The 21,189-nt window shown below is 38.6% G+C and overlaps 2 protein-coding genes and 2 non-coding genes across 7 annotated transcripts; all 4 read right to left on the bottom strand.

The window, feature by feature from the left end:
• Nucleotides 1-706: 706 nt before the first annotated feature.
• On the bottom strand, nucleotides 707-6,172 carry slc25a3b (solute carrier family 25 member 3b). 3 transcript variants are annotated; one of them, XM_017485667.3, is made up of 8 exons: nucleotides 6,018-6,172; nucleotides 5,528-5,677; nucleotides 4,159-4,283; nucleotides 3,321-3,500; nucleotides 2,856-3,037; nucleotides 2,078-2,250; nucleotides 1,728-1,838; nucleotides 707-1,270 (listed from the first exon to the last, which is right to left on the bottom strand). In XM_017485667.3, exons 2-8 carry the CDS (start codon nucleotides 5,664-5,666, stop codon nucleotides 1,110-1,112), a joined length of 1,071 nt encoding a protein of 356 aa, XP_017341156.1. In that variant the 5' UTR covers nucleotides 5,667-5,677; nucleotides 6,018-6,172; the 3' UTR covers nucleotides 707-1,109. The 3 variants fall into 3 exon arrangements, with proteins under 3 accessions (XP_017341156.1, XP_017341154.1, XP_017341157.1); XM_017485665.3 differs by lacking the exon at nucleotides 4,159-4,283 and adding an exon at nucleotides 3,912-4,039 and having other exon boundaries at nucleotides 6,018-6,171; XM_017485668.3 differs by lacking the exon at nucleotides 6,018-6,172 and adding an exon at nucleotides 3,912-4,039 and having other exon boundaries at nucleotides 5,528-5,669.
• Nucleotides 1,350-1,560, bottom strand: LOC124628934 (small nucleolar RNA SNORA53). The gene has a single exon (XR_006983703.1). It is a non-coding gene; the product is annotated as a small nucleolar RNA SNORA53 (small nucleolar RNA).
• On the bottom strand, nucleotides 2,549-2,759 carry LOC124628933 (small nucleolar RNA SNORA53). The gene has a single exon (XR_006983702.1). It is a non-coding gene; the product is annotated as a small nucleolar RNA SNORA53 (small nucleolar RNA).
• A 389-nt stretch (nucleotides 6,173-6,561) lies between the features above and the next one.
• tmpob (thymopoietin b) lies at nucleotides 6,562-11,945 on the bottom strand. Of its 2 annotated transcripts, none has more exons than XM_017485663.3 (7): nucleotides 11,846-11,945; nucleotides 11,284-11,553; nucleotides 11,065-11,182; nucleotides 9,716-9,892; nucleotides 9,221-9,327; nucleotides 8,513-8,619; nucleotides 6,562-8,280 (listed from the first exon to the last, which is right to left on the bottom strand). In XM_017485663.3, the coding sequence occupies exons 2-7, from the start codon at nucleotides 11,509-11,511 to the stop codon at nucleotides 7,905-7,907; spliced, it is 1,113 nt and encodes a 370-aa protein (XP_017341152.1). In that variant the 5' UTR covers nucleotides 11,512-11,553; nucleotides 11,846-11,945; the 3' UTR covers nucleotides 6,562-7,904. The 2 variants fall into 2 exon arrangements, with proteins under 2 accessions (XP_017341152.1, XP_017341153.1); XM_017485664.3 differs by having other exon boundaries at nucleotides 8,513-8,616.
• Between the last annotated feature and the right edge of the window lie 9,244 nt (nucleotides 11,946-21,189).

Genomic DNA, 21,189 nt, shown 5'->3' with positions numbered 1-21,189 from the left:
TCTAAAATAAATCTGTACTGAAGGGGTCCATAAATTTAAAAAGACCCTAACTGCAAAACATTCGAGAAACCAATTTAGAGAACCTGTTCAAGAACACTTACCAATGGTCATTAAACACATTATCTAGCCTAGCTCATTTTAAGAAATTTTAAAGAATTGGTGCATTGTAAGTCAGAAGACTTTAACCAAATTGTTATATAGGTGTGGAAAAACAAGACCTGAATGTAACACTCGAATAAAGTTCTTAAAACTACTGACCAAAAATAGACACTATTTTGTGCGGTAGGTTGTCTATTCATGTTGCTGATGTAAATCAGTTTTATATCAAAAGGAGAACACCTGGCTTTAAAGAGGACACTGGTTATGTTGGCCAAAGACAACCAGGTGAGATTTTGAATACGATTTGCATGGCATGCCTGCCCACCCAGACACCCCAAACGCATATTCATGAATATAAAACCAACACCTCGAGCTGCATGGAAATTGGACTCAGGTCAGTTTCCACAATTAAGCCGCGACTCAAGGGCTCAAACAGCTGCAATTTTTTGACTAAAGGGAATTTCTGAATCAAATTTAAAGTGGATTGTAACCACATCCCCATTAAACAAGCAAAGTGCTAAATCTTAGTTTCTGGTTCTCATAAGACCAAAAAAAAAAAAAAAAAAAAGGACAAAACAACCCACAATTGAAGGAGTTCAAGACAATGTGATATTAATTGGACATTCTTTATTTCATCCCTGTTAGTTGATGAATATCCAAACGATGCACTGCTGTACTCCGAGTCAGTGTGTGAACATGGAATACTTTTGGGACTGGATATCAGTTATTCTTGTAGTTGAGGAAAGTATGTGCAAAATGACAACCGAACAGAAACAGCTTTGCACCTGTAATATCCAGATCGCTCTTTTAAATCATACTATTGACAAACAGTTTAAAATCAGATGGAATTCACTCGTCATAATCTAAATGAAACCTCTACACATGGAGGAAATCCCTCTCAGTGTCCTGATGACTGAGACAAGCAGCAGCCTGGGAGGAACAGTGTAGCAGTGGGAGCTTAAATATAGAAAACAGGAGGGAACGTGATGGACAGGGGAATGAGCAGTTCTCTACTCTGTGAGACCCAGCTTCTTCTTCAGAGACTCTGGCATCTCGGGTGGAGGAGGGCGGGGCAGACGGAAGTATACCTTCACAGAGTCATAGATGAACCACTGCAGGGCGGTCAGGGTACCGATCATAATGATACGGGCCACCAGACCCTTCCACACACCTAGGGGGGAAAAAAAAAGGAGCAAAGTCAGCAGAAACAAGCACTAAAGACTACTCATTCCATGTTAACACTAGAAGTTCTTGTCCGCCCTCCAGCTTGTCTACCCTGGTGATGTCCACTATGGGAGCCAAGGCAGAGGCTAGGCTGAAGGAGCAGGTAGATTGCTCTCACACGCCAATGACTCAAGCACCTCCAACTGTCCAGCCAGAAAAGCTGCTGGGAGCCCCAACCCTGGAGCTGTGACACTCCGAGCTTTAAGACTCCCCAGAGGTGGATCTAAGGAGCGTGTGATCCATGTAAAACACCCCCGACCCCACCCATCATATCAAAAGTTTACAGTACATAATTTGCAAATAATTAAATTATTTTTTCCATCAGGCAGACATCCTGAAGGTATACATGTACTCAATACAAGTACTCAAGTGTGAAATGTTAACACTGGGCACAAAGCACTCACCCATTGGCCCAAGCTTCTTCAGCACTTGAGTTGCTGTGCTTCCCTTCTCCTTGTTCAGCACAGACACCACAGAGTCAGCAGGGTGGGACACAATGGCACAGAAAACACCAGCTACAGAGGAAGAAATAAACCACAGCAGTCAATATTCAAATGCATCTTCACACCTGCCCTTTAATAACACAACACAGCAGTTGTGGTACAGTAAGATTTAAGCTCATTTTAGTTGTTTATTTGTTGTGATTGCCCCAAAAAAACAAAAAAAAAAAACAAAAAAAAAAACCACCACCACCACAACGCTGCGAGCCTAGTCCGTGTAGCGCTGTAACACGGCTGTGATCAGCCAAACTTACCAATGTAACCAGCCACAAAGGTGACCACCAGCTGCTCGGGCTTGCTGCACTCGCTGCGGGGTTTGGGCACCACATACTTATACAGAATCTCAACTGTGCGTTCAAAGCAGGCAAACTTCATCATGGTGTAGGGAATCTGCCTCATCCACAGGGGAACCACACCCTTGTAGAACCTGCAAAAGGAACATTCATATATGTATTTTCTCCACTGGAAACTGGAGCCAGTGCTGCACCACTGAGGCAGTGGAGGGCAATACAATAAAAAATAAAATGGCACTGTCCAGCCAAATCAGTGTTGACAGCTATAAGTTAAAGCCATCAAACAAATATAAATACAGCAATTTGCCTTAATAAGATAGTATGGTTCTTGAACTACAAAGTGATAACTGGATTTCTAGATGGGGTTTGATTCCATTTCAATCTTTTTAACACCTTTATCTAAAAGAGACTGCTTGGTGGAAGAAAGTTTATGCTGTCCGCCCTCCAGCTTGTCTACCCTGGTGATGTCCACTATGGGAGCCAGGGCAGAAACTGGGCTGAAGGAGCAGGTAGATTGCTCTCACATGCCAATGACTCAAGCACCTCCAACTGTCCAGCCAGAAAAGCTGTTGGGAGTCCCCATCCTGGAGCTGTGACACTCCGAGCTAGAAGACTCCCCAGAGGTGGATCTAAGGAGCATGTGCAGCGATTTTGCCTCCAAAATCTTACCCAACACTTGTTCCATGTTAATTTAATGAACAACCCACAAGTCTTTGGAAATAAAGAAAGGGATACTCACGCCCAGATACCCTCCTCTGCGTACATCTTGGGGGCGCACTCCCTCAGGGTGTTGGCATAGCCAGGCTGGGTTTGGATGCGCACTTTGCACGCCTCCATAGGGGCCAGAGCTATATCAGCAAAGAACTCTGCGCTAGCAGAGGCTGCAAGGTACAGAGAAGTTCTCCACAAGTAGGCATTTTCCTGTTTGAGCAGAACAAGGAATATTAAACTGTGGCCTGCTAAGAGAACATTAGTAGAAAATTTATACGTTGAGGCAAGCAGACTAACCTGACCACTCATTAGCACTGAGCATTTGGGTAAATTTTAAAGAACAATCTCGCCTACAAACATACGGTGAAAATGTACACTTTCTGACAATACACTGAAACTTCACACCTGCATGTTTTGCCTTTAGTGATCTACATCTGCCATCTGTCTGAACAGATTCGTATTGAGACTAGGTTGTCACATCAGGGGAACCCACCTCTCCAAGCATGTCCCCATACAGGATCTTGAACACCTCATAGAAGCCAAACTTGCAGAGACCCTGCATGGAGTATCCGATGAAAGTGGGCGCCCATCCCTTAGCAAGTCCCCGCACACCGTCTTCCCTGACCGTGATTGAGAACCCAGTAAAGATACTCCGGTACTTTGCAGGGTCCACCTAAATGAGACATTCAATTAGTGGAGCAGCTCATTGTGCACATACAGAAACACGAAAGGTCATTTTCATTCTGTGAAATGGTTGGTTATAATGAGTGCACTCCATGTTCTCAGGTTGAAAATAAGATTTACATGCAAACCAAAATGACAACAATAAAAAGTTAGGTTTTGGTTTGTTTCCTTGACATCAGTAGAATGATCACATTGTAAGAAGGCATGAAGAGAACCCAACAACTTTTAACAATACACAAAGCACCCAAAAAGGGTCAGAGTTAATTGTTCAACATTCCGTTATGTAAAAAAATAAATACAGTAGGCGTATACAAATAAAGCTCTCCTGTTCATGCCTGCTTAAAATGGATAACGACCATCTACAACTAGCCAAACTTTTGTTTCTCAAAGTGATACAGACCTGAAGCCGACATTTGACCAAGTCAAGGGGCACTACAGCTGTGTGTGTGATACCGCAGCTCAAGATGCCCCCAAAGCCACAGAGCGCGTAGTATTTTGATGAACCAAACTCACAGCTATCACCAGAGTCTGTTATATGAAGAACACAACACACACATGCTCATGCATCACAACACAATATGTAACATGCTGGGTAAGTGCCGGGGCCACACACTCCACATGACTCCAGCAGTCGTACACAAACGGACCTGCAGCCTGCATTTAACCAAGTCGAGCGGCACCACCGCTGTGTGTGTGGTGCCACAACTCAGAATCCCACCGAAGCCACACAGGATGAAATACTTCTGTGAGCCAAACTCACAGCTGTCTCCCTCTGAAGAGAAACACGACATTACAATCATTGGACACTTCACACAATGTCTTGATGGAAATTAGTGAAATGGTGAGAGAGCACACTTTAATATTAGTGATTAAGGTCATAAACTAAATTTCCCAGCATCTGTATGATTTTAGATATCCTAAACAGATTGAATGCATGTCCCATGTGTTTTAGATGACTCCACAGATGGGGAGGTCACAGAGAGGGCATTACCAACACAAACTCTTTGCCCTTTAAAATTCCTGAACCTTCAACCATTTTTAGATTAATTTTCAAACACGTTCACCTTTACTTCCTATTGTAAAATGCCTTAGACTACATCATATTAGAAAACTAAAATATCCAAAAGAGAATCGTTACATTTGTATTGTTTTTCTGCAAGAACTAATGGGACATACATTTTAAGCTGCTGTGATAAAAAGAAGGGGGAATAGGGTTTCCAGAAGATCCAATAACTACAGTATATAAGTATACAACAGAGATATACTACAGCACAGGTGATAAATATCGACAGGAGCCGATGGTGTTGCGCGGTGGTCATGTGCCTAGTGCGCATTAGTGAGAACGCGATGTACTCGCTAGCGCACACTATTATTATTATTAATATTATTTCACATTTATTGGCTGCATGTCAAATTAAATGTTACCGGTAAACGAGTAGAATCACATAATGAACTTTCCCCCAGATTTTTATTACACCAAGTTGACCCAACTTTGTCCTTCACTGCCCTCCACGGAAATCCCAACCAGGCCTGGAATATTACTGGCAAAAAACAAAACAAAATCCAGGCAGTCAAAAACATTAAAATCCCACGAATCGATAAACGCAGCATACACCAACTACTAAAAGAGAAGCGAATGGGGAAAATAAGGTATTGAGCAATCTAGCCACTCAGGCTAACTAGCTTGCTAACGCTACGCTAGCTCATCTCGATTTAGTAAGCTAACTTTAGCTTGCTAACATTCTGACCTTTTAACTGCGACCTCCAGTGCCATGGAAGTCCACTGAAGCAATAATCCAGCCATTAAAACAGAAATAGTGAAAGAACAGGACTGATGAGGAAATTAGTCATCATACTCCATTAACTACTATAACTAACTAGATAGAGCTGACAATGACTGACCAACAGTGGCTATGCTACAAGCTATGGATTAGCAGCAGTAAGAAAAAAATGAAAAAAAAAAATTTCTGCATTATCTTTGTAGAAGTTTAAACCTCGACATTTCTAGCAACCCACCAGCCACTGAAGCTGCTGCCAGGCTGCGGGTCTGTCCATTAGCGGCTGGCCGTGAGGACTCCTCCGTTTTCTGCAGAGTGAACAGCGGTGCGCTGAAGGGATTTGCTCGGGCCAGGTGTAGCAGCGTGCTGGGATACATTTTGTTGGTAGCTAAACGTAAAAGCACAAATTAGATAAAATCTAATCATTGGTATAAATAAAGTAAACACCACCACAATGACCAACTTTAATAAAATAAAATATATCAATAGACAGCTATCGAACTAGGAGTCTTATCTTCCACATTACACTTTTCAATGACAAGCCGTTAGCTTAGCGGCACTTCGGCATTAGCCTGTTAGGCAGGTCACTCAGAATGGACGGCCTCCTGGAGTAAAAATTTATTTTAAGGACAAGCGGAATAGACACAAAACGCAACAGCGTATATAACCTATGAAAAATGTTACAAGAAACAAGAGAAAACCGGCATTATGTTTAAAAAAGTCCTTACGTTTAAACACGTCGCAAAATGGCGCCTAGGTCCTCCTCTACCGGCCGCTCGTAGAGAGCTCGTGCACAGTACCGGCGTCGTCTAACCGTCTCAGAGTAGCGGAAGTGCTCACGTCACATACCACCCTGACCAATCAGATTTGACGACAGGCGGAGCCTCATTAGAATATTATAATACTGATATATATTATTATATATAAAAACAATGTACCAAAATGTAGTTTATTGCTGTAGTTAACCTCAAAGCCGCAGAACAGGAATGTGGTCCAAAATCCCGGTTCATAATACAGATTTTACACACATTTATAAGATTAGACAGCCTGCTGTTGACTTTACTGCCGATGAAGGTCAAACAAACTGAACGAGTGTAGACTCACGTTTCTGACATGCTTTACCAAGAGCCACTATACACAACTGTACACACTATTGGATATATGGTAGAGGAATAGGTTCACCTTCTTATGCATGACAAATATGGACCTTATCATACCAACAGAAAAAAAACAGTTCATTTAAACTAAATAATAGAAAACATAAAATAAGAGTTCAGCTGTCTTTCTTATTTTTATTGTGCACAATTATTGTAATTAACAATTGATAAACACTCAGTTCATCCAGAATGAAACGTTCCAGTTAACCATTAGATCCTATTAGCTGCCCTGTGACAAAGTGCAAAATTTATTTCCATTTTAAAAAACACTTTCTGCCTTTCAGACAGCAGGTTTAAACTTAAATGTTTGCTGCAATTTACTAGCACCTTCCATTCCACTGAACTATTTGCCTGTCTTTAAAAAGGTATTTTTAGAAGGAAAAAAAAACCTTAGAAAAATATTGCAGTTAAAATGCATAAACATTTTCAAATCCAAGTAGTAAAATACAAATAATAAAAAAATTGCAATCTTTAGAACAAACATTTACTGTAAATGTATTTATTTGAACTAAAAGTTTCTACACTACTTCATGCTTGTCCAACAGACACAAATGTGACCTTCTGACTTTGTTTTCAGCTGCAGCAGAGAAAATATTTCACCTAGATGATAACCAGTGTTTTTCCCCAGATAGGAAAAAGCAGGCAGGCCGGTTAAAGTTTGTGTTATGACGACTTATAGCATTTGACAAGTATACTTTCACAATACAGATAGATAACATACATGATGAGTCGTCACCTAACACAAAACCAGTCATGCATCAATGAATAAAAATCACGTCTATAACCTGAGAGTAGAGCAGAGAGTGTAGAAATGTTAACCAGCCAGTCTGATGAAGAACCAGTAGTTTGGGCACATTTCCATGCTACTATACACACACAGACAGAAACATAAAAGATACAATTACCAAAGCTGTCTTTGCTATCCTGATAACATATTCAAATTAACCTGCACAGTAAAAATGTATGTACATACAGTAATCTTTACTAAAAATCCACTGCACACAAAATAGTACTTTTTAGCATGCCCCAATATTTTAAACTCACATTGTGATGAGCTTCAATGCCTGTGATTAACACAACACTAATGCCCCTTAGAAAAGCATTTTGTTGATATCTAAAACAAATCTGTTTCGTAATGGAGAATGTCTAGAAGCGCTACAGGCAAACATAGTGGCAATTGTTTCATCATGATACAAGGCTACAAAAATCACTATTTCTTCCTGTCCTGATGACCTGCTACAAAACAGTAAAAACAAAAGGCAAGATGAAAAATAAAAACAGTTCACACAGTTTAAAGACTAATTAAAAACACACAATTGGACATGACTGAGAAGTTGGACTGAAATAATTATAAAACACACACCCTGACAATATGCTGATTCTCCAATCTATCAGATGGGGATGTGGCACAAGTCTGAAAATAGAGACAGCTCATGCACACCCTGGGAGAAGATGCATTCACTCGCTCCCAGAATTATCTTCCTGACTAATAACACCAATAACAGTTAGGAAGGGTGTGACCACCCTGTCCTGTAAGAAGAGCATGCAGGAGTCGATCTGCTCATTGCTCACATTCTGAAAGACATAGTAAAGTGAGGCAGCCAGCAGGAGGAATACCAGCAGTTTGAGCCAGATGGCATAAGAGCGACGGCGTGGACGCAGCTCAGACGGTGGAGAGAATGATGGAGCATGTGATGGGATGCTGTGACTGTGTGTGAGTGATGACTTGGTGGTTGTGAACACACGCTGCTGTAGGAGAGACTCCTCTGGCCAGAGGTCAAGCGGCCTCGCTGGACGCCCAGCTGCCCCATGGATAGGCCGCCGGCAGGTAGCACTGTACACAAGTAACAGATAGTGTGAGCCATAATACTTTTAAAATATTTTTTTAAGTCCATAAATTTGGTAATATTGACTCGATTACTTCGCACAAGGTGTGATATTGAATTTACTGTAGCAATCTAGTATGTTTCAATTCATCATATTTATGTTGGAGAAGTCTACTAATCTAAACCAAATTGTAAATAGGGATGTGTTCAGTCTGAACTAATCTTAAGATTTATACTCACCTAATGCCTGTGGGTGTAGGAGGTTCATTAGGGAATATTTCTTTTAAAAGGTCACTTCTGTCCACAGAAAATGACTGCTCGTGAACTGCTGTTGTCTCCTCTACCTGCTAAAAAAAATTACCAATTGTATATTTAAGTCAGTCATTGGCCCTATGGTCAAATGGAACAATAGTATCAAATAACAAGGACTCATTAGAGAGGTAATTCAAAGGTTGCTTGATCTGTAAAACACAAAGAGAACAAAGAAGTAGAGGGGAAAACATTATATTAAGGACTTGCAGTCAAATTGTCAATCACTTGCATTTGCTTTTAAGATTAAAGACAGAACTAGCATAAAACACCTGCATGGTTTGTTGTGGCCTTACACACTGTTCTTTCACTTTAACCAGATCGCTTGTTCAGTTTTGAACACAGTCACTGTCTATAACGATAACAAGCCATGTATTGCATAATGACGAAATCCTGTCCAAGAACTGGGGAATTACCACCTAACATAAGAACTGCCTACATAACTGAGTAATTTCCACTTTATTCTGTACAGACAACTTAAAACCTGTACAGACAGTTTTCAAACAAGAACAAGTTATTTTGAGAAACTTTCATATCATGTTACAGATGGTATTTTAAATTTCTAGTGTTTTATGGATTCCTAGCAGTTTTGCGGTACTACGGCAATTAATTATCCACTAATATTGTGCCACACTTTACCTTACTGCTGTGTCGGCTGCTTGTCCTGGTGGTCAAGGGGGTCAATTTTCCTCTGCTTCTCACAGGTTTTGGTGCTACTGGAACTGGCTCTGGTACTGGTTCAACATCTACAAACAATAACAGCAGAAATAAATGGATGGAAAATCAAGGAAATCTAAGTGACAAATGCACGAAAAAAAAAAGACAAAATATTTTTAAACAACTAACCATCTTTAAGCTATTAACTGTTTGGATTATTCAATTCAGCATACTTCTTATAGTCTCTCCATACTCATTTAGGATTTATTATATGATGGAGTGAGAAGAATCTTATCTGTTCTACATCCATGAATAAATGTTTAAAAATCTGCATTTCCTGTTTCATTATAGGAGAAGCATGATAAACAATCACTGTGCCTTTCTGTTCATTCTGAATAAGCAGTTATTCAACAACTGTGAATTTAGGAGAAACTACATTTATTAGTATACACGCAAAATAGCCCAGAATATTACTACCTTCTTCCTGGTCACTGTACTGATCCTCCACCGTGTGCGTGTTGCCGTTCTGACTGCCGTCTGCCTTCACAGGTACCGTCTCTGGAACTGCAGTCTCGGGTTCAGGTGGTTTGATCTCTGAAGGAGGCTGATCCAACAGTGTTTGAAGTCTCTTCTCATAAAGTTTACGAGTTGACGCTGTTGCATATGGACAAAAACAAAACCCCAAAACAAACAAAAATGAATTAAATAATAATAATAATAATAATAATAATAATAGTAATAATAACAAAAATAGCAAATAAAAATTAACTGAAGTAAATACTCTATTGGAGTAAATTTATGAATACAGTAACATACAGGTGAGAGCAAAAATCTGTAAATGCTTACCTAAAAAAAAGATTAAACCATTTTTGAAGAAGACAAGATATTTAATGCAAGTTCCTTTATTTTTTAAGGATCAAAAGTATCAGAGTGTGCATGTTATCAACAACCAAAAGATTGGTCTGAATGTGATGTAAATACATTAGTTGACAGTTTTCTCCCAGTTATTTTTCTTCCAGACTCTGGCAACATGTTTGTGTATATTTACCCCATTTCTGAATTACGGCTTTACTGACTATGTTTAATCAAATTCCGTTTAAGGTCTAGGTTCGGTGTGCGACCTTATTCTGAATATTTATATGCGTACAGGCATCGGAATATTCCTGTATACATGTTTGTTTTAATAGGCCTGAGCTGCCATTCCTAAATACCTGGCCTACAGCTAAGCATCTGTTAGCACCCACAATTCCTTGCAAACTCAGCATGCACATATATCTCCTTTCAGTGGATTAATTGGTGTTTAAATTTACAATTAAAACAGTCATATTCCAGGTGTGGGAATTGGTATTTGGTGAATCAGAATACTGTCTTAATCTGAATCGAGTAATCTGACTGCGGCATTTACATGACTCAATACTACTACTACTACTACTGATAATAGTAATAATAATAATAATAATAATAATAATAATAATAATAATAAGAAGAAGAAGAAGAAGAATATTACCAAATTCTGATTAATATCAACACTGATGTCTATGTAAACATAGCCATTGTTGGTAGTGATATTCCTTGACACTTTAGCATTCTTTTTTCCATGCACTTTGAAAATTTTTAAGCCATTTTTCCTGGACCTATTGACTGTACATACTGCAAACTGTTAAGGTTTAATGTCTTAAACAAGATGCTGACAGTTTCAAGTCAAGAAACAATAAGTCTAATGAGGCATTGTCTATTTTCATGTGAATTGTTGTGTAATATCTGGGGAAACACGATCTCACCTGGACTTTGAGTATTTTTTAATCACTGTAGGGCAGAAAACCTACCGACTACTGGACCAGGATTGATGCCATACTTCAGCAGCTGATCCTTCAATTCGCTGTCGGTCAGACTAGCAACATCCACCTCCTCTTTTCGGTTCTTATCAGTCTTTCTTGTAGCTTTCTGCACATTGATCACAAACCCATTAATGAACTGAATATTCTGGGGTCTTAAAACAAACAAAAACAAAACAAAACAAAAACTAATAATAAAATCACACCTACTTTTCCTGATCGACTTCTGTTAGAGATCACCGGTGTTATTTCTTCGTCACTGGAGAAAGTCTCGGCTGGAGAGTGCTTCTTGTTCAGTACGGTCAGATGTTTGAGGTAAAGTTGGACATAAACATCTTTCCTGTGCTCACCACTGGGAAGAGGAACATCATTGGCAAGCAGTTCGCTCTTAAGCTTGTCCTTTGTGAGAACGGACGGGTCTTCAAGGAATTCCGCCATGCTTTACCGGCTTGTTTCCAGACCAAAGGAGACACAGCGGATCTAATAAAAAAGCCAGTTGAGTTTAGAGTAAATAAAGCGCAACAGCAAGTCACACAACACCCCTCTTGAAGAGTTAATGAACTTGCGCGGTTGTTGATAAACGTCAAACTGGCTGGAGCGCTCCGCCGCGTTTGAATAGACTCACAGATTTACGCGGCAAAACACTTAATGTTACTCTTTACTTCCCAACACGGCTTCTTACCGCCGCCCAACACGCATCTTTTAATAAATAACATACAGTTATGTTCCAAAGCGTTGCTTTGTTTATACAGAAGTAAGAACAAATAACTACCTCTGTTACTGGTTTGCTGTATCCTGATGCCCCGTGCGCGCCTCTATCTGACACTGTGAAATAAAACCAGCGCCTATTGGCTAGTTTGGTTTATTAACGCGTTCCCCGATTGGTGCAGAGCAAACGACAACCAACCGCCGCATCAAAGAGCGCGACAATGGGCTCGATGAAGGCGCGGGGGCGCGCGTCCCCTTCCGTAACACAACACTTCAGTTTAGATTGTTTGGACGGCTGTAAAAGACGCGAGTCCAGCAGAATAAAATGTTAGGGGGGAAGCCATTTTAACATACAGCCCCCTTTCGAAACCGTTTGTGTATCTCCGGGGTTATTTATTATCCCAGGATTGCCGGTGTGGAACAAAACGAAAGTTCCTCAAGATGGCGGCCTTAACCGTGTTTAGAGACACTGGCAGGCTGCTGACGCGCTAGTCTGGATTCTTTTCATTCATCATATGCTCAGCATGTTAGGGAATTTTAACCTTTGGACATGGAAATGTTTATGCCAAGGGTCAGATAATTTGCTAAGAATTAAGGTCCCATATCATAATTATCTCTTCTAATATTTTTCAAATTTACTAAAATATGTAAATTAGGCAGATTATTACATATGTGATTTTTTGTCTTAAAATGCACTCATTTTAAAACACATTTCCTCATATATATATATATATATATATATATATATATATATATATATATATATATATATATATATATATATATATATATAGTTGTTTTACTGTGAACACATCGAGTTAACAGACTTTATTAATATTTTATGGAGAAAAAGAGAAAAGATTGTGAATATAAGTGTCAGGCAGAAACTGCCACCTTTCTTGTGAACAAAGAAGCATACTCATGAGAAGCCTTTGTTTTGAACTGTGGGGTCTATTTTCTGATGACCCTGTCCAAGAGAGAATGAACTTCTTGGATAAAAGCAGTAACTTTGTTGATGTCTGATATCATCAAGGCCTTGGACCTGAGGTTAAGGATTGTGCAAAAGAGTGCAATTATGGATAGTTTAGAGCAGTGGTCACCAACCCTGTTCCTGGAGATCTACCATCTAATCATTGCCTTAAGAAGTTCTTGATCAACTAAAACAGGTGTGTTAGATTTTGGTTGGAGGAAGGTAGATCTCAAGGAAGAGGGTTGGTGAACACTGATTTAGAGCCTGTCAGCCACACTTTGGAGCAAGCAGGGGCCGGGCCTTCTTCATATGTTGCTGAGGCTGGAATTGAACATGGTGTATCTACTGCTACGTTTTTATAAGTCTTTATAATATCTCCTAGACACAACTGTAGACATATGATCTTCATGCTCCAGTGATACACAATGAGTGAGATGACTGGCAAGTGGACTATAAGGACAGCTCTGTTCCTTGTGAGTTGTTGTGAGTTGTACAAAATTACTTCCTGAATCATCAGTATTAGCTGAGTCAAATATATCAATAGGTTATAGCTCAGATTGCTTTCTGGGCTTTAAATCTCAGACCCAGTAGCTTTTAGCCTCAGACTCAGCTCCTTTGTAATGTACAATCTACATGATTCAGGAAATTGTCCTCATTAAAATGCATAAAGTAGAAGAAAGTTCAAGGATTTGATAACAGAAAGAGTAAAGTGTTTCCCTCATGGGTGTCACATAGGTTTCTGAAGAGAAGTATTGCAGTGATAAGGTCAGTGTAACCTTTCAAAACTTTGATATCCTAATAAAATGGATTAGAGTTTAAATTAATGCTTTTTAACAGTCACAACATAGTCTTGTAAAAACTGAAGATAAGATTTACTGTTTTCAGCATTACAGGTATGGCAGAAGGATATAGAATTAGAATGAAGATCCACTCAGAACTAAGGAAATGGCTAAATTCAGAGATAGCAAAATAAACATTTTTATAAGCATTTCATATTTTTAAAAAGAAACATACAGTAGTGGCTATTTTCAGTAATAAGCATATCATAAGTAATAACACCACACAAACTAACAAATTGTGACATTAGTACGATAAGATTCTCTCATTCATTCTTTACCCAGATACAGCCTTACAATACTAAAGCTAATTCAAATGAACCTAAATTCAGAAAGCAACACAGACAAGCAGCAAAAGCTGAACACACACACACACACACACACACACACACACACACACACACACACACACACACACACACACACACACACACACACACACACACACACACACACACACACACACACAAAACAGGTTGATTCACCCTACCACACATCATGAAGCTCGGTCAGTAATAAAAACAAGCTCTGGACAGAGGGTCCTTCACCAAAACTGAATTTCATATGATATGTATAAGAAAATAAATAAATAAAATGATATCACGAAACCATTCTATTCAGCAAAAAAACATGTGCTTTGAATGTAATAAATTACATGTGCTTCAGACCAGTGAGTGAATCACTGATGCAGCAGGTACTGTTGCCACCTCACAGCTCCAGGGTCCCTGGCTCAGTCCTGAGCTCAAGTTACTATCAGTGTAGCGTTTCGCACGTTCTGAGTGTGGGGGATTCCTCTGGGCTCTCTAGTTTCCTCCCACCTTCCAAAAACATGCCATCCATGTTGTATTCTCTCCTTGATAGGGTCCAGATCCAATGCTGTAAAGCAGTTACTGAAGATGAATGCATGCTTCATACCATAGAGAATTTGCTCATAAGCAATAAAATGTAAATGAGCTGGCATTCACACAAATGTCATATTAGTTATGTTAGAGTTGGAACTAAGTACATATTTTACCATTCCAAGAGTTTTTTTTATGTGTTTTATGACAAGTGTAGTAACTATACTTTCATGAGATTTATGTAGAGTATGCTTAAGGACATGAGAAAAAAACAAAAAGAGATTATGCAAAAATTTAAAAGAACAAATATCATGTGTTTTTACATATTGAGTTTAGGTATTGCATAGAAATAAAATCTTAAGACTTGAAGAGCTTAAGAGTAGCCATTAGTATCATAAGAATAATAATTTTAAAAAAAACTACTTTTTACAAACTGCTGACATTTTTTGACATTTCATAAATTCGGGTTTGAAGAAATAATTAGCCATATGGCACAGTCATAAATGTATTCCTATGTATAACCAAATTAAAAAGAAATATTGTAATGTTTGAACATAACACTGAAAGGTTGAATGTGGGTCTGAGCAGAGTTGTCACTGGACTCCGTACAGTTTTTTTTTTTTTTTTTTTTTTTTTTTTAAATTCCACTGCCTGTCTTTGACCCAATACTACATTTTGCTGGGCTCAATTCCTCACAGCTCACTTTCACAGCCTACACATACTCAATGAAGCAAGAATATACGTGTGTGTCTGGGTGTTGATTTTGACCACTGTCTGGTGTTTTTGCATTCCACTTCACTGTGGTTATGAGAGTGGTTTGAGGTGGCACACCTCGCTGACCTGACATATGTATTCAGGGAAGAACTATATCTTATAGAACTGATGCTTATATTCTGCCTCAAACCACATAAAATTGAGGGCTTAATCTTCACTGGGTTCTCTAGCATGGTGTTGCCAATAACATGGTGGCAGTGCTGCTTTAAAAATGCCAAGCTTCTAAGAAGCACCTTCTCAGCTTTTACTGTATTTCATTTATACAGAAAAATACCTAATAAACCAAAAATAACAGAAAAGTGTCTTTTAAAGCATAACAGTGTGGCCCTCAGAAAAGGATCTTAGAGACACGAAGCAATTATTAATAATTGTGTGTATAAAATGTTTTTTAAAAAGAAAAGTAGTATAAATTATAGAGTTGATGACATATTTATAAATGTCCATTTTACATTTTTGTGTTTGTGGATTTTCATTAAGTAAACAATATTGTACAAACTAAACTAAGATGTCATAATTGTCAAAATGTCACAGTTTACTTTAAAACTGCTCATAAGTCCTAAAATGTAAATTTTCTGTAAATAGCATTCACAGAAATGTATATGTCTATACTTTCATGAGTTTTATGTAGAGTATGCTTAAGGATATGAGGAAAAAAAACAAAAGGGCATTTTACAAAAATTAACAAGAACAAATATCATGTTAAAGTCAATAAATCTTTAGCTGCACTCAGCTAAACTAAGATGTCATAAGACACAGATAAGTGACAAATTAAAGGAAAAACCTGATTACCTGATTACACACTCCCATGTTTAATATGCATGTGGCATGTATTAAAATGCTGAGCAGGACCAGTTGACCTCAAATGTGGAGCAAGATGGCAAGACGAAAATAGCATACAGTTGAGGTCATAAGTTTGCATACGCCTTGTAGAATCTGCAAAATGTTAATGATATTTTTTAAATAAGAGGGATATCTGTGAATGTTTGCACCTTTTATAATAGTTGTGTACGAGTCCCTCAATTGTCCTCAGTGTGAAAAGATGGATCTCAACATCATATACTGTATCCACTGTTGGAAAGGGGTGAAATATGCAGAAGATGTTGGAAAAGCAAGGAATGTGCAAGACCTGGAGGATTTTTCTGAAGAACAGTAGGTAGTTTAACTGCTCAGGACAAACAAGGGACTCATGAACAACTCTCACAAAACATAAAAACAATCAATGATCATTCAGGTAACAGCACACAGTATTAAGAATCAAGCGTATGTAAACTTTAGAACTGGTTAATTTGTGTAAATTCAATTATTATTGTGTCGTGTGTAAACATGTAAACATCTGTTATGTGAAATAGCTTATTCAGGGCAGTACTAAATAAAAAACAAAACAAAATGCAATTTTTATGATCTCTCTTATTTAAAAAAAAATCATTAACATTTTGCAGATTATGCAAGTTTATGACTTATGACCTCAACTGTAAGTCATAAAGGTTCATTATTGGTGCACAGAGTGTAAGATTTTATTCACAAACACTGGTCACTTGGGTATATATTTACAGTATACTGTGTATCATTATGTTCTATCATATGACTTTTAAAAGCAATTACATCAGTATCAGATGAATTAAATCAACAATTACATGCTTATTTTAATGTGAAAATATCACATTTTGGATTTAGTATTTTATATACAATTTTTAAATAAGAGAATTTGTTTTTTGTTTGCTTTTTTTTAAACAAAAAACTATTTATTAATATTCTATTGTAAAACTGATCCAAAAGTCTGTTAGTATGTAATGGCCATCATCCCATTGTGGTGACATGACATAAGTCTCAATTTCACCTCTCTACGTGAGGTTGCTGAAGCTGTTGGCTGGTAGCTCAGGTGGCAGTGCTACTCAATATTCTCTTAAGGATAGCTCTACTATGGTGCAAAATGAGAAGTGAAGACATTATTCTTGACAAACCCTAAAGCAACAGGCTCCTCAAAGGATGTTATTCATAACTAATTACCATCAGTCCATTGGTATCAGGCCAGAGAAAGATGGTAGTTTTTCACATGAGTTGAATAGGTTTGTCCTGGCATGGAAAAACCTATCCTGCAGCCTTTGCACAGTATATTCCCCTGTTGACAGTCCAAACTGTACTTATAGGACACACACCTCGATGTCAACATCTCTCACTTCAGGAAAGTGAGACGCCCCTTCCCGAACCCTGGCAGCCCACCTCTGTACGAATCGTGTGCCAAGCAACTTCTCCATTTATTTGTCCAATTATTATTTGAGCCATCGTGCTGTTTTGTTTGGCAGATATTGATAAAGGTCAACTTGTGTCAATACAGGGTTGCATTCAAAAGCAGTGTGAACTTTGTCAGATCATTTTAGCAGACATTGAATAGGTGCAAGCCCATGTCTTTGCCCACCTACTGTGTTACCTTGCCGTTTTCCATTTTTGTAACTATTGCTTGTTATCGCTGGAATTCCACATTGGAGATCCAATGTACAGAGCTTGGCACAAAGTGTTCATTCATGATGCCAAACACAATTACCTTTACCAGCAGAACCGTCCTACTTTCCTAAGAAACAGGATCTGGCTTATAAAGACTACACAGCAACAGTCAACTAAACTGATTGATTCAACATGCCATGATTATAGGACCCATTATGCTTGAATACAGTTGCTAACATTATTTCTCAACTGTTGCTGACTTAGACAAATCTTAAAACCCCTTCCATAAAAATAACTATATGCTATTTCAGAATAAGGTTCATTTAAGTTTTGTTGGTACGGAGCAGACAAACATTAGAATTTGATATCTGATCTCTCTCATACACAGGACTTGTTCAGTCTTATTCCAGATGCTTTGTTCTGTGAAACAGAGAAGGTATGTAAGGATTGATTAATAAAAAGAAAAGCTCCTCACATATTGATTAGAGATAAGCAAAAAAAAAAAAACCTCTCTCAGACTGTTGTATTACTTTACTGAACCCTTCTCTCAATGGAAACTTAAACCGCTTTTTAAGAATGAGGAAGGTTTTTCAGTTTGTTGCTAAATTTAGCTTGGCCCTGTTTAAGCGACAGGTTCCTGAGCCATTGTCAACAAAGATGAGCCGTAGGATTTGCCCAGGGCCCAGCGGGTGGCGAGTACCGGTGGTCTGCTGTTCTCTTATGCACCAGCTTTAAAGTAAACACTGCAATTCTGTGGTCGCCAACGCCATGGCAGCCAGCAAAAGGCCTTACTGTGCGGCAGCACACACAGCTTCGGTGTGCCGTGTCCCAGACTTCTCCTCAAGCCCCCCTCTCAACAACAGAGGACGAGGTCGAGAACCTGTAAAACCTATGATGCATGATCCCCCAAAATCTGGTTAATTACCTCACCTACAGCTTTTTCAACTTTCAACTGGAAATTATTTTACATGTTCTAAGATGATGTTGTGTTATTGCACTGAATTAATTAGTAGAGATGGGGCACTTCATTATGTAGCAAATATTTGTGTAGTTTACGTATGGTTGGGTGGCAGGCTGCTGAACAAACCAGCCGTTTACTGGAAGAGTTTTCCCTGCAGACGATTAGATAAAATCAAGACATGTTTGTGCAAGTGGTTCAATTGCCGCAGAACTTTTTGACAGACCACATAGGATGCCACCTGCTTTTCTTTTCTGAAACAAGTGAAAAATGAATTCTTTTTTCCCCTAACATACTGTTAATGCTTGGTCTGAAGAACTCATTACAAGTTGTCAATAACTGCAGAGGTTACATGTGGAGTATTGTACCACAGTCAGAATTCAATCTCAATCACAAATCTTAAAACCTCAAATTCAGTATATTTAGTATGTAATTATTAATATAGGTGATTATTGCTTACTCATCTTGAGAGAAAAAAGGACTTGATGTGTGACATTGCTGGTGCATGTAATAAATGTTACACTTTTCCCCATGCAAGAAACAGACATAATGCTTGCTACTTCATTCAGATTCTTAATTTATGACAACTGGCTGCAGGATTCTTGTTAGGAAATTGCACCACAAGTTTTGAATTCCAGCGCCCATTAAGAAACTCACTTGACTAACCATGTTTTATGTAGAACAACAGTATGCCCATATGAAGCTAATTGATAATGTGTGTGTCTAGTAAAGAGCAAAATAGTTAGAACATAGAAGTGAGATTCAAGAAGTAAAAAGGTGGTGGGAGGTTTGGGGAGGGTGGGCACAGCAGCCTTGTAGGTTTCCAAACTTCTTAGTGCTGCTAGCAAAAGGATTTACTGTAACTCTCAGACAAGCATTCACAGCTTGGGCTCTAAACGGTCTGTTGGCAAGGTGGTCATGTTGTCTCTGGCACAGAATCAAACCCACTGAACTGTGGTCCAAAAGTACCTACACAACACAAACCAGTGGGATGTTTGAATGATAAATTGCCGACGTTCAGTGGTAGAACAAAAAATATTGGCCTTGCTGGGGACATCAGTCTTAATAATTTCACAGCAAGATTGCATACTGGGTGGTTTGGTTGACCGAAGCTATGCTCTTTCTCAAGTGACATATCATTCACTTAAAGCTGGTTATAGAGATGAACCAATCCAGTGCAGGTGCTGTATCAGAGTTTGTCCAAGTGCTGAGAGGGTCAAGTGCCAGTGGTCAATGGGGTAACACAGAGGGTGTTCAATGACACATTTTATTCATTTACTTGTCTCAGTGAGCAGACCACAAAGTTTTTCTCCTACAAAAAAAGGCTTTTCTTGGTAACAGAGTTCAATTACCTGTGGTTATACTTGGAGCTCTATGGATTCGCAGAAGCCAAACTGCTCTTTGCATGTTACGATGCCAAGAGCAAATCTTTATGTCACTTATTTGTGTGTTTATAGAACAGATCAAGCTACAACTGGCCAAACAGCACAAGAATGGATATAATGAGAAGTGATGGGAACAAACATATTTGACACTTGTTAGACATTATTCTTACTTAGAGATGACAAAAATGACATTCACCACTTAATAAATGTGTCTTCACCAGTAAGAGTCACTTACCTTCAGTTTATTGTATCATTGATGGGTTATTTTCATGATATACTGCAACTAAACAGAAGTCGAGATCCTCCACCAGTTAAGATACATTCATATTTATGGCAATTAGCAAATGCTCTTACCCAGATTGACTTACAGAAGATATAGTTGACAGTGGCATTACAAAAATATGGAAGAAAAAAAAAAACAGAGACACAAAAATACAGAAAAATACCGCTATTTTACTCAAATAATGACATTAGAATATTTTGTTAGATTTTTCTTACCTGGTTATATTATAACCAGTGGTGACAATAGTTAAATTAAATAATTAAATAAAGTATTTCTACAGATAGATCCCATTAATAATGATTAACAGGTTAATGTATATTAACACATTATATAAATAAGTAAATGAAGTGTTACTGAATTGTATGTTTTTCAAAAACCACCTTAACCATTAAATGGCTATGAGGTTTGCTTATGAGGTGGGCAGGAGACCTACCCACAGGCTGGGTTTCACTGAGGTTATGGTTAGGATCTCTTGGGATAGTGGTCAGCCAACACTGTTTGCTTTTTTCACCCAGTTCTGTACATCTATTGGGAAGGGAAGGTCTCTGTTCTCTCTGCTCAGTGAGTACACGTTTCTACCAGCTCTGGCTCTAAAATTCCACTTCTGTTTCTGTTCAGCGTATTTATGACATGAGTACAGTTTGATGACCTGAACTGAAATGGTAGTGACCTGAATCATGGTTGCAATTAATTGTAATTGCAGTAGAAATCATGAAATCCCATTTAACCAGAGATCAAATAAACACTTAAAAAAGTGAGTCTAAATGGAACAGGTTTGAGCTACTGTGCCCTCTTCTGTCCATTATTTAGTGTTCCCCTATCCCCCTCTTTGGGAGCCTGTGAGCCAACCTCTTTCCACTGAAGGTGTGTGCCTGTGAGTTTCTCAGAGTGTGTGTGGTGTCAGTCTGGTATACGTTTTGG

This window comes from Ictalurus punctatus, chromosome 14 (genome assembly GCF_001660625.3).
Source record: "Ictalurus punctatus breed USDA103 chromosome 14, Coco_2.0, whole genome shotgun sequence".
Taxonomy (NCBI): Eukaryota; Metazoa; Chordata; class Actinopteri; order Siluriformes; family Ictaluridae; genus Ictalurus; species Ictalurus punctatus.
This window is presented reverse-complemented; position numbering and strand designations above follow the sequence as displayed.